This window comes from Tiliqua scincoides, chromosome 10 (assembly GCF_035046505.1).
Source record: "Tiliqua scincoides isolate rTilSci1 chromosome 10, rTilSci1.hap2, whole genome shotgun sequence".
NCBI lineage: Eukaryota > Metazoa > Chordata > Lepidosauria > Squamata > Scincidae > Tiliqua > Tiliqua scincoides.
In genome coordinates this window covers 890,750-904,397 of record NC_089830.1, presented here as the reverse complement: position 1 = coordinate 904,397, position 13,648 = coordinate 890,750, and the positions used below count along the sequence as shown (strand labels likewise).

Here is a 13,648-nt window from a genome sequence, read left to right as displayed (position 1 = left end):
AGGGGTGGGGCTGAAGCAGCCTATATAACTAACAGAAGGCCCATGATGAAGGTGGAAAGTCAGGGCTGGAGAGGCAGAAGGCTGTGTCCACAACAGTGCCTTCCTAGGACTCAGTCGCAAGGGCTATGCCAGGGAGGAGGACCAGGGTGACTTAACCCCCTCCCCCTGAGCCAACCTGAGGCCTCCCGAAGGGCCCCAAACAGGGACCATCCCCAAGCAGAAGCTGCCTTCTCCCCCAGCCTGCCAGGCACCCCTACTTTGTACCATCTGGCAATGCCTGGCCCAAGCAGCCTCACACGGGACGCTCAGATTTGCACCAGCAAATTTACTGGGGCAGATGCAAGTAGCCCCATAGGGGTGGCTGGAGAGTTACTCAGAGGAAAAATTTCCCCTTACCCTGATTTGCCCTCCAGCCACTTCCCAACCTGTGCTGATTACAGCGCAGGCCACTCGGCCTGCCTTTTCCAGTGCTGGTTAGGACTGGTTTGCCCACACAAAAGCACAGTACTGTTATAATAAGGCTTGTGAGTTTATGTTTAGCCGGGTGTTCATAGATCATAGACATACATCTGTACTTCTGCCTGATGAATCAGGGTCCTTTTGTAGTCCATTAAACCTTGAAAAATATGTTAACCTAATTAATTGTTTGAATATTGAAGCCCTATTAACTTTTAACATTTGTAAGGGCCAAAACAGAGAGGTCAGCACTTGGGTCTTGATGTTTTAATTTTAACCTAAGAACAGTCGTAGGCAGCTCTGCTATTTGATTAGAACAGTAGCTCTGGGGCAGGGGGTGGAGGGGTTAAACCCCCCCCCCCTCGCTTTCCTAATCTAAATGGGCACCCCCGTGATTCTGTGAGCCTGGGAAAGAACATTAAAATACCTCTGTTGTGCCTGAATATTCTCTGCTGGGGCTGGGGACTTGGATCTTGAAAACAGTGCAGGGGGAAGGGTCAAACACCCCCTGCCCCACTGTTCCAAATTCCAAGTCCACCCATGCCTTCCAGGTGTCCACATGGGGTGATCTGCTCATGGGTCTCCCGCATGGCATCTGCCTGGGCTCTGGTAGCAAAAGCACCGCTTTCTTTCTTTCTTTCGCCCACCTCTGTTTCCAGCTGAGTCAGGACCTCAAGTGTTCTTTATCTCAACACCGTCATCAGCCTCAACCTCCCCAGTCAGTTTCATTGTCATCAGGGCCCGTCTGGCCCTCCCAGAGTCTGCTCTGCTGCCTGCGCTAGAGAGTCTCTGCCCCACTTTCCCAGGTTTGCTTCTGACTTGCCACTTCCAAAGCCCCTCCCCATATAGAAAAATTGTCAACAGCAGCAAGGACGATCACCAGCATTGCCAATATTACTCCTACGGAGGAGGTGGCCCTGCCACTTGCCTTCTGGTGTGACTCAGAAGTTTCCTCTGAGAGTGAGTTTTGGAGGCTCCTCTGCAGCAAAAGTCATCAGTGACCTACAGGCACATAGAGGCAGCTGCATAACTTGCTCGCGGGTGGCTGGAGGGGAGGCTGCTTCAACACTCCTTGTTGCACAGTGTGCAAATAGTTACAAAACACCACTGAACTGTCCAGGAGGACTTGAGAAAATGACCTGGTAATTTGAATGCTGAGAACATTAGAACAGACAAAAGAAAGCATTTCTTTACCCAGCATGTGATTGTCTGAGGAACTCCTTGCCACTGGATATGATGACGGCATCTGGCCTACATGCCTTTAAAAGGGGACTGACAGATTTCTAGAAGAAAAATCCAACACACGTTGCAAGCCACAATGGGCACGTGCAGCCTCCTAGTTTTAGAAAGAGGCTACTTCGGAATGCCAGGTGCAGGGGAGTGGCAGCAGGACGCAAGTTGCCTTGTTGTGTCTTGTGTGCTCCCAGAGGCATCTGGTGGGCCACTATGAGATACATGAAGCTATGTATACACTATGAGAAAAAGGAAGCAGAAGAGGACATGTGGAGGAGAGGAGAGTGGGAGGACAGAGCGCCTCTGCTGTTCTAGCCCCGCCACTCTTCTTTCCTCCAAAATCCTCTTCCACTCCACCCATCCTATTCCATTTCAAATTCAGGGTGGAGAAAGAAGAGAACCTGGTGTGATGCCAGGGAGGGGGCATTCAGTGCACTGTCTCAGGCAGCAGGAGGTTGGGGCCTCCTGGTTAGACACACACGGTCATTGAATGATAATATATTCAATATTCATCCAATCAACAAGAAGAATGGAATAGGGAGCGGAAATACTCCCTGTTGCCCCACGCGCACACACACTCACTCCCCATCATCCACTGTAGTGGCTGATTCCCTACAGTCAATACCTGCCTGCTCCCCCATTTGCACCATCTTCCATTCCCAGCCAAAATTCCAGTATATTTTTTTAAATCAAGCAACACAATAAAGGAGCAGAGCTGTGCTGAGTGAGCAGGCTTTGTTAGAGAAAACACGATGCTGATGCCAGCAACACAACTCTGGTTATTCTTTTGCCATCCGGCTCAGCCCAGGATTTTGCGTTTTCCAGACGTCTTTACAAGCGACAGACCCTGAGACTCCCTGGGTCACTCCTTGACTTTCTGAGCTGCATTGGCACAGCTAGGGGAGGCTGGAGTTAAATGCCCTGGGTACCACGCCTTGGGGGGTAGAAGGCGGTGCCTTTTGGAGGCCATCTGAGGCCTGGCCTCCCCATGCCTCAGACCATCTCCAAAATGCCTCTGGGGGTGTTCTTGACATCTGGCCCCCAGGAGTATTATTTGGTGCAACCTGGTGCTAACCTAAGTAGTTACCTCGATCCACCCACTGCCAGGACCATTCCTGGAAACGGACCCTCCAGCCCAAGAGCTGCAAAAACTACCAGCCAGGCTGCTCTCTGTGAGTCCTTCACTTGCAGTTGTGACAGGGCTGTGCACATTCCCTGCCAAGGCACCGAAGCGAGCATGAGACAGGGCGAAGCTTGTTAGCACAAGGAGAAGCGCCTGGAGTTGATGTTCATGCGTGTGACCCCGATGTGCTTAAGCGGGGTGGACAACAGGAAAGCCGCCTTGGGTGGGATGTCACAGAGCAGGTCGGAGTCCTCCTCACAGCCCTCCAGCTCGAAAGTAACGTCGTCCAGCATCTCCTTGTGCTGGTGGCAGGCCTGCTCCATCTTGAGGCGGTGGATCTGGTTGCGAAGAGCCATCAGTTGCCGCGCCAGCTGGTGGTCCAGGGCCTGCATTTCTTGCTGGGCAAAAAAAAGAAAGGGCGCCCGTTTCAGAGAGATGTTTAAATGCTCAGGACTCTCCTGACGCAAGTACCTGAGTCTCACCAGAAACCCATTTGGTTTGCTTTTTATTTAACATCTAATGAGGGGTTGCATGGGTATCTAATGACTATAGCTGCATCTGCTGACATGATACCACCTAGTAAGTTGTAAGTTGGCAACCTTCAGTCTCAAAAGACTCTGGTATCGTGCTCTGAAAGGTGGTTCTGGAACAGCGTCTAGTGTGGCTGAAAAGGTCAATTCGGGAGTGACAATCCCTTCCACACCGGGACCAAGTGCAGTCTGTCCCTGGTCTGTCTTAAAAGGGATTATAATTTATAATTATAATGTAAATTCTGAATAAAAACAAATAACACCATTTTCTGCCCTTCTTCATTTGGAAAACATCAAAATCTGCGAAAGAAATAAAACCATTTTCTCCCACCTCTACTAATGGCCGACCCCACAAGGTTCTGGTGGTGCTGATAGAGGGATTGCAAAGCATTTGGGAACAACCATTCAAGAAGCAAAATGTGAATAAGACCGGTGTGGTGCCTGACAGTGTTCCCGGTGTTTCCTATGCGTTATCTTAGGCGGCCTTGCGACAGCCCTAAAAGGGAGCCCAGTATTGTGGAGGGGAAAGAGGGCTGAGATGCGACTTGCCTGCCACTCTCTGGCGCAACAACGATCAAGCTTTTTCGTCTCGCGGCACACTGACAAGTCACTAACCTTGTGAAGGCACACCATCCATTTTTTGACAATTGATAAGGCACACTGTCCTGCTGGGAGGGGGCTCAGACCCCTAATGGCCCTAAAAACAAATGACCCCTCCCCAAACACCTGGAGACCATTTGCAAACTCCCACCGCACACTGGCTGAAAACAGCCGATCTAGCGAGGTGATGGCAGAGGTGAACTTTGAATCAGGGAAGTCCTTGTGACAGTTGTCACTGCCTCAGCTTAAGCAGCAGGTTGGCCACTTCAGGCTGAACAGCTGCACAACTGTCCTACCGGTGAGAGCAGCTGACCAACGGGGCTTGCTGTCCCACAAAGGTCGTTACAGGGGAGAAGGTCTATCCATGTCAAGGATGTGACAGGTCTGAGATGGGGGAGGTCCTCTCTCTCAGGACTGCCCTGGGGCTTCCTCAGGAACCAGTAGCATAGCTAAGGATTTGGCGCCTGGGACACAAAAGTTTTTAACACTCATAAGGGGCTCCTGTGCACAGCCTCCCTGCGCCTCAGAAGGCCTCCTGGGGGCCTTAAGAGGCACTTCCAGTTTCCACAAAAACCGACAGTGCCTTTTTAAGACCCGGGAGGCCTTCGGAGGCAGCGTTCCTCAAGGTTTGTCTTCTGCCATACCATTTCACATGGTCCACCTATTCGAAGTACCACTGTAAGTAACTGGCATTGACATCATCGCCAGTTACTTCTAGGTTGGGAGGCCAGATGTGGCACAGTAAACACCAATAAGAGGCTCAGGGAGGGCTTTTCTGAGCGCTGAGAAGCAGGCTTTGGAGCTCTGCCCACCAAGCTGAACCTCCTACTACTATTCATTGCATCATGTTCCGGGTCTCACTGCCAGGCGGCAGGTGTCCAGGGGCCCCATGAATACCATCAGACACCACCTCAAGTACCACTTGTGGTCCCCATATCACTGGTTGAGAGACGTTGATCGAAGGAATTCTAAGGCACCTCAGAATTCCTTCCAGATGTTTTGGGATTTGTTGTCATGGGTGTGGGTTTGCACCCTCCCAAGGTGTAGTACCTGAGGCTATATACCCCCCTTAGCTATGCCACTGTTGGGAACGGAGATGCAAAGTGTGGAAGCTCTCCCATCCTTTCTTGCTCTTGCTCCCACTAGCCACAGAGCTGGGCAGAGAGACTCACCAGCTCCAGGCGGAGCCACTTCAAGGCATCTTCCACTGTAGGGAACCCACAAACCGTCTTCAGTGGCACCTGTGTCTGGCTGCCACCCCCAGTCACCTCTCTGTCCTGTGTCTCCCTGGGGCTCTGGAGCACACCCTCCTTCAGCCCGCTCTTCCAGGAGGGGCTCTGCACACGGGCTTTCCACTCCAGGTAGGAAGGCCGCCGGGTCTGCAGGTTCAGCTTGGCTGTCAAGGCCTTGACACTGTCTAGGTTCTCCTCCTCCAAGCTGGACTCCTCTTCCCCGAGGAGCTCCTTGAACTGCACCAGAGACATGGCAGGAACCAGCAGGCAGAGAAAGACGTTTCCAGGCTGGCTACCAGCTGACTCTCTCCCTTGTCCTCACACACACATACATATATATATGCCTGTTTGCGTGCAAAGACAGAAGCGGTTTATTCTTGGAACAATAAAGCCCTGGGATTTTTTTTAAAGGCAGGAACTTTAATTATCCAGAGGCTAATGGAGGGCTGAAACAATAAAAGCAACAACAACAAAAAGATTGTATTATTGTCTCCACCTAAGAGGAGACACCCTGTGCCTTGAAAGGAAGTTTCCAAGAGGACATGAAAGAGAGAAAGTGTGTAAACTCATTTAGTCCCTTGGCAAGCCCTCCCTTCCCGATTCCATTATCAGCAGAGAAAGGACAGTCATCCTCCACCCAGGGCTGAAATGGAGGAGGGGTTAAAAGGTCATCTCTGCAGATTCTGGGCAGTTTTCCATCAAATAATCAGGGGTCACCAGGCTGACCATCACTTGAGATGACTGATGGAGGTGGGAATGCTTACTTCTAGTTGCTCATGTGCTAGAAGTAACCCCCACCATAAGAACATAAGAACAGCCCCACTGGATCAGGCCATAGGCCCATCTAGTCCAGCTTCCTGTATCTCACAGCGGTGCACCAAACACCCCAGGGAGCACACCTGATAACAAGAGACCTGCATCCTTGTGCCCTCCCTTGCATCTGACATAGCCCATTTCTAAAATCAGGAGGTTGCACATACACATCATGGCTTGTAACCTGTAATGGATTTTTCCTCCAGAAACTTGTCCAATCCCCTTTTAAAGGCGTCCAGGCCAGACGCCATCACCACATCCTGTGGCAAGGAGTTCCACAGACCAACCACACGCTGAGTAAAGAAATATTTTCTTTTGTCTGTTGCCCCCCCACACATACACCCATGTTTACTTGTGAGTAGGCAAATGTGCCTCTGTCCACTTTGAAGGACAAGCCAAGAGAAATGGAGAACATCACCAGAATGGTCCCGATCTGATGAACACAGGCCTCAAAAAACACTAAAGAAGGAAGTGTGTGTGTGTCCCCAGGCTGACAAGGTGTATGTACTGAGCCTTATGGAAAATGAAACTGAGCCACACGTGCGCATTTAGTGAGTAGGCAAATGTGCCTTGGCTCTTATTGAAGACCAGGTGAAGGGACGTGCAAGGCCATCAGGATGGTCCCAATCTGATGAATATGGAGCTGGGCAAATGCTCCAGAAGGTGGTTCTCTCCCACCATATTAACAAGGATAAAAACAGAGATTTGAGCAGCTGGTAAGTTGAAACTGCTGTTTTTTAAATTGGTCTTGTAAAACTAGACGGATCCCAAGAGAGTGTCATTTTAAAGAGTGGGCCCCAGTGATAAAATGTTTGGGAACCACTGGGTTAGAGCATCTCCATGCTTGGTCACTGCTCTCCTATGACTTTTCTCTCCTGTTCCATTCCATCATCATCCCCTTTTTGGTTGCGGGGAGCAGTGATGGATGTGGCTGGGACACGGCTGGATCAGAGGTGGGGAAGACATTCAGTCCATGGTCTCATGTCAGGAGGTCCTTGACCAGCTTTACAAACCATGGCCTCCTTCAGCAAGTCAGAGGAGACGCTGGAAAGAGGAGCTGCTCCTGGAACAAGGGGATGCTAGTGGAGAGAGTGGGAGATGAGTGGGAGTCTGTCTATGACCCCAGGCTAGATTCAGGCAAACATACACACTGACTCCATACTTGCCCAGTATTTTATGGGTCCACTTGCCTAACTTTGCTGCTCCTGTAACCACAGCATGCTGTACAGCACAAGAACAGCACCAGCAGCACCTGCTGCCAGGGAAGAACATCACCTCCTGATGCACTTCAGTGGAGTGGAGTCTTCTTTAATGAACTTGAATACATGTTGAATGGCTCCTGTGTTGCAGTCGCCATACATAAGATATCTTTTTTGTCAAAGCAGTCAGCCACACTTTCTGTTGTCACTGTGGTTGGAGATGGTGGTGACAATTGCAGGGACTGTTGGTTGTGCAGTGCATACGCTAGGTTTCTACCTGTGGGTGCACACACATGTCCACTATCTCAGGCTGATTTTTTCAAATATATTAGGCAAAGGGAGTGGCGGGCGGAGGACATAAGAACAAAAGAAGAGCCCTGCTGGATCAGGTCAAAGACCCATTCAGTCCAGCTGCCTGTATCTCACAATGGCCCGCCAGAGGCCTCGGAGAGCACACAAGACAACACCCGCATCGTGTTGCCACGCCCTTGCACCTGGCATTCAGAGACAGCCTGCTTCTAAAAACCAGGAGGTTACCTGTACCCATCATGAACCTGTGATGAACTTTTCTTCCATAAATCTGTCCAATCCACTTTCAAAGGCATCTAGGCCAGATGCCATCACCACATCCTGTGGCAAGGAGTTCCACAGATGAACTACATACCGAGTAAAGAAATATTTTCTTTTGTCTGTTCTGATTCTCCCCACACTCAATTTGAGTGGCTGTCCCCTGGTTCTGGTGTTGTGTGAGAAGGAAAAGAACACCCCTCTATGCACTGACTCCATTCCCTGCATAATTTTGTACATCTCAATCATGTCCCCCCTCAGGTGCCTCTTTTCTAGACTGAAGAGCCCCAAATGCTGTAGCCTTTCCTCGTAAGGGAGCTGCCGCAGTCCAATAATCATTTTGGTTGCTCTCTTCTGTAGTTTTCCCAGATCCATGCAACAGAGGCAGGCAGAAAGATGGGGCAAGCACCTCCTATGGGCCAACCCAGCTCATGGGCCCAGGTCTCAGGGTGAACCACCCCTGTGAATTTCCAAAGGCATCTGATTGGCTGCTAGCAGAGGAAGGCTGGATTGAATAACTTTGGTCTGATCAGCCAAGCCATTCTCCAGTCTTTATGAATCAGGGATGTTGAAATGATTTCTCCCTCCTTGCCCCACAATGGTGTGCAAAGACTACAGCGCAAACCCAACACATCTGGAATGTTGGCAACCTTCAGTCTCGAAAGACTCTGGTATCGTGCTCTGAAAGGTGGTTCTGGAAGAGCGTCTAGTGTGGCTGAAAAGGCCGATTCGGGAGTGACAATCCCTTCCACACCGGGAGCAAGTGCAGTCTGTCCCTGGTCTGTCTCCCTGGCTGTGGGCCTTCCTTCTTTGCCACTTTGCCTCAGACTGTTGGCCAAGTGTCTCTTCAAACTGGGAAAGGCCATGCTGCACAGCCTGCCTCCAAGCGGGCCGCTCAGAGGCCAGGGTTTCCCACCTGTTGAGGTCCACTCCTAAGGCCTTCAGATCCCTCTTGCAGATGTCCTTGTATCGCAGCTGTGGTCTACCTGTAGGGCACTTTCCTTGCACGAGTTCTCCATAGAGGAGATCCTTTGGGATCCGCCCATCATCCATTCTCACGACATGACCGAGCCAACGCAGGCATCTCTGTTTCAGCAGTGCATACATGCTAGGGATTCCAGCATGTTCCAGGACTGTGTTGTTTGGAACTTTGTCCTGCCAGGTGATGCCGAGAATGCGTCGGAGGCAGCGCATGTGGAAAGCGTTCAGTTTCCTCTCCTGTTGTGAGCGGAGAGTCCATGACTCGCTGCAGTACAGAAGTGTACTCAGGACGCAAGCTCTGTAGACCTGGATCTTGGTATGTTCCATCAGCTTCTTGTTGGACCAGACTCTCTTTGTGAGTCTGGAAAACGTGGTAGCTGCTTTACCGATGTGTTTGTTTAGCTCAGTATTGAGAGAAAGAGTGTCGGAGTTTGTTGAGCCAAGATACACAAAGTCATGGACAACCTCCAGTTCATGTGCAGAGATTGTAATGCAGAGAGGTGAGTCCACATCTAACCATCTAATCATTTGCTAATCATTTCTAATGCTTAGAATCTAATGCATCTAATGCATCTAATGCAGAATCTAATGCATCTAATGATTAGATGCTAATCACATCTAATCATTTGCTTTCAGCTGCTCATGCCATTTGGGCTATTCACACATTACATTGTATACTTGTGCTGGTGCTTGTATACACTCGTGCATTCTATGTGACTCATCGGTACAAGCTTTCATTTGTACAATGAGTCTCTTTCATTACGTAATGCTAATTAAGGGTGCTGCTGCTGTTTGTGTGTCAAATGTAACTTGTGAACAAGTGTACATTTCTATAGATCAAGCATCATGTGCCCATATTGTACACGCACTGAAAGCATACCCCTGGGGGCTGGGGATAAGAATAGGCCCTCAGTTTGGCTGTACTTGTCGTAAGTAGATGGGACTCGTCAGCCTGGGAAGGCAGCTCGTCTGAGAGAAGGAAAACTCTGATCCCAAACCTCCACTGCCTTGTGGCTACATCCAGATATGGAAAAGGCTTCAGGAGTCACCCTCGAGGCAAAATCCGGAACCGGAGTCCCTGAGGCAGTTCATGGCTGAACACAGTCATGTTCTGGCAACTCCTGCGACGCCGCTGGAACCAACCGTATTGGCCTCTGCCTTTCCATTGGACCATTTCAGCGACATGGAGAGGGGGGATTTGCTGCATGGGTAACAGCCTATCCTCCATACCTACTTTACCCAGGCTTTGCGCACTGGAGAGGACACTCTGTTCCAGAACCACTATTAAGAGCGCGATACCATAGTCTTCCGAGACTGAAGGATGCCAACTGAAAGCAATGTGTGAACAGGCTTTGGGGATCACACAATTGCTGTTAAGTGAGAAAATTCTCTCCAGGACAGTTTGCAAGGTACAGACTGGCCAGAGGGAGGAAAGGGTTGAGCTATGCTCTCCCGGAAGAGAGATGGGTCACTAGAATCCCATGCCCAGCAGGCATGGCCCAGGGGAGCCTCCCAGAGCTCTAGAAGCCCCGCCTGTGGAGGGCTGTCATTTGTCACTTATCCCCAGCTGGACTTCAGAGGGCCTAGCCTGGTCCTTTTTTAAAAAAAAATTGGCTTATTTACTGCTGCTTCATTTGCTGCCCTGCATTTAAGGTGGAACAGAAAATCTGGACCAGATGGACAATTGACAGGAAGGCAGCATGAATGGCGCATTTTGGGCATGCTACCCTTTGCGTTTCCGGTGGCTTCTGCTGTCTCTTGCCTCTTGCACCACCTAAAATGAGTCTCCAGCTTGGAGGATATAAAAACAGACACATTGCGTGTGACTTCTGCTCTCTGTTGCACAAAGGACTTTGTGCTCAAGAGCTGGAGGCAGAATCAAGCTACAGCCAGAGACTCTATTTGATCTATAATCTAATCTACATTCTGCGGGATTATAAGGGTCTGAAACAGGAACAACTCTATTCAGTGCAGATCACCTTGAGACACCCGCTCTCTCTCCCTGACTGTCTGTAGTACAGGCAAATAAATCTTTTGCCACCGGATATTTGTGGATCCTTTTTCTCAGCAACTGTACAGTACAATTGCTGCCTTTCTCAGTTGCTCTGTCCATGTGCCATTATCGGTTGCCTGACACAGGCAGAAATCCAACAAGTGAAGCTCTTCCTGCCATAGAGATCAAATTGGGGGAATTCACTGCAGCCCCTAGGACAATCTCTAGGACAGACTGGCCAGGGAGCCTAGTGGTTTTGGCCCAGTGCTTTTGCAGCTAACTGAGATGCTGCAGGGGCTTGGAAAGACATATCCTATGGTCTGGGGCTTCTTTGCTGCTGGATGTGTTGGGGGCTGGTTGTGGTCCTTCTGTGGGTTGGGGAATGCTCTTTGCATATGCTCAGAGGTACTCTTATGTTCATATGTTAAATGAAAAGACTTAAGATTTGCCTTCAGTTCACTAAGCATGGATGCAACTTGGTTCTTTTGGGACTCCCTGCAACTTGACAGCATGCCTTATGCCAGGCTGGGTGAAATCTGATTATCCGGCTGCTTCTCAGCCTGTGAAAGCTCTTTCCTCCTCCCCCACTTTCAGTTCCTGTGGTTCTCTCCTTATCTTGGAGCCCATTTCCTCACCCATCTGTCTGCTTCGGCACTTGGATGACACCCACCCTATTACAAACTGATGGAGTTGATCACATCACCAGTTTATCTCAGTATCTTCAGTGCTCCCTTCCATCCGCTCAGTCAGAGGAAAAGATAAATAAATGGAAAGCACGTATTGTCGCCAGGCCACCTTAAACCCAACATCCTCTCTCTCTCTCTCTCTCTCTCTGAGTCTCTCCCCTTCTCAGCCTCTCCCACACTGCAATATGTATAGTTCCTCTTGCTGTTTCACAATCCAAAATCTTACATGCTTCAGCTCCTTAGCAATTCTCAGCAGGAGGGAAAAAAACCCCACAGCTGTTGAAAGCTCTCCCAAGCAGCTGTCTCTGGGCTGGCATCATCCTCTGTGTGCCTGGTTTGCACTGCACATGCTGGGACTCCCTGCCTTCTGTGCCCCTCTGGTCCTCCTCAATAGGTGCTGGGTCCCCGAGTGGAGTGTCAACAAGCAAGATCTCCTCCAGCCAGTTCTGCTGGGGTTTTGGTGGCCAACCCAGCTGTCAGGTAAGAACAGCGGGCCAGGGGCAGGCATCCTTCCTGGGTCTTTAGCATCCATAGTGTGGAAGGAAAGATCTCTCCCAAATACAGAGAGGCCCATATATGGTTCCATCCCTGGTACTGGCAGGTATGTGGTAGCAAGGCTGGGAAAGGGACCCCACCCTGTGACCCTGCCAGCCAGAGAAGACCACAGAGGACTAGAGGAGCCAACGATTTGACTCAGGAAAATGCATCTTCAAGGTTGCACATGAATTCAGGGAGCATGAAAGGAGCTTCTGTGGTGGCCACTCTTTTTGGTATCCTGACCTACCTTGCAGGGTGGTTGTTATAAACAGGGCTGGCCGAAGACCTCCAAGCATCTGAGGCCGCACGCCCAATATTGGCCTCTCCTGACCTGGTGAGTCTCTCCTCCTCCCACTCCTTGGACTAGAAAAGAAAATGGGGGCAGGAAACAGATGGAGTGGAAGAGGAAGTGTGGAGGAGAGGAAGAGAGAGAGGAGTGGTGCTGCTTTCCACACTTCCTCTTCTGTTTGGTCCCTCTCTTCCTGTTCCAGTCCAGGGAGTGGGAGAACAGCAAGGGGGAAGAGGGCACATAGGGGTGGGCATCTCCTGCCAATCTGCCAGAGCCAGCTGCCTCAGTTGTCCAAGCGCAGCACAACTCTCGGGTAATTGCACAGGCTCAGGATATGCTGTGGCCCATCAGGCTGAGCAGGGCCCACTAGTGGGGTGGCCAACTTTTCAGTAGACCTCTGTAACTGTGCCTTTAGCTCGCCATGCAAATGTGAGCAGGTGATGTTGACCTCCACGTGGCGGCTGAAGCTGTGGCATCAAATCGGTGTGACAAACACAACAGCAGGCATGCCTGGGGCTTGCAGTGCTCCGTTGACAACCCCACCCACTGGCCACGCGCTGCAGCCCGGCGGGGGCTGGAGAGAACTCCTGCTCTTGCAACAGGCTGCAGACCCCAGAGGAACTGATGAGCTCTTGGCAGGCGGCAGGCTGCACATGTGGGGCACTGTGTTTGGTTTGGTGAGGCTCAGGCTGAGAGGCCTGGTGGAAACCTGCAGTCCAATCCATGCGGTCAATGCCTGCGCTTGTTAATTAAGCCAGTTAAATCTGCGTAAGGTGAAAAAACTGACATGGAAAGCAAACGTCCCATTTTTTATGTGATGGGTTCGAGTCTCATAACAGATGCCGTTTTGGAGGCATTCCCTCCCCTTGTTGCATCTGCTGTTTTTCTCAGCACTTCTATTGAAATAGATTTTTTTTTAAAAAATCTGCTGCCTTAAAAGGTTAGAAGTGTTTTAAACTTTTTAACAAAATACCTTACATGCATTGCTAATTGGACCCAATAATTATTCATGCTTACCTACCACTTTTCAACCAGAGCAGTTCACAAAGCAGTTTATACAGCAAAATAAATCAATAAATGGTTCCCTGTCTCCAAAGGGCTCACAATTGTGTTTTTTTTTTAGCATTATTTATATTAGTTGCCACTTTCCAGTTTATTTCCAGTTTAAGTTTGTTTAACAAATATAACTTCCAATTTGTTTGAAATAAAATGTTTCTTTTATGCACGTTTCAGAACTCCTAACTTGGGCTGCAACCACACTTTCCTGGGAGTAAGTTCCATTGAATATAATGGAAATTACTTCTGAGTAGACATGCATAGTCTTGCACTGTTAAACTATTAAAGCCAGTGAAACTGCTGTAGAAATTGATCATTTTCTGGCCTCCTAACACAAAAGGTGATCAGAGCTG

General features: G+C 49.8%; 1 protein-coding gene across 1 annotated transcript; it reads right to left on the bottom strand.

Moving 5' to 3' along the window:
- Nucleotides 1-2,538: 2,538 nt before the first annotated feature.
- Nucleotides 2,539-5,426, bottom strand: FAM167B (family with sequence similarity 167 member B). Its single transcript, XM_066638995.1, has 2 exons — nucleotides 5,115-5,426; nucleotides 2,539-3,210 (listed from the first exon to the last, which is right to left on the bottom strand). Exons 1-2 carry the CDS (start codon nucleotides 5,424-5,426, stop codon nucleotides 2,947-2,949), a joined length of 576 nt encoding a protein of 191 aa, XP_066495092.1. The 3' UTR covers nucleotides 2,539-2,946.
- Between the last annotated feature and the right edge of the window lie 8,222 nt (nucleotides 5,427-13,648).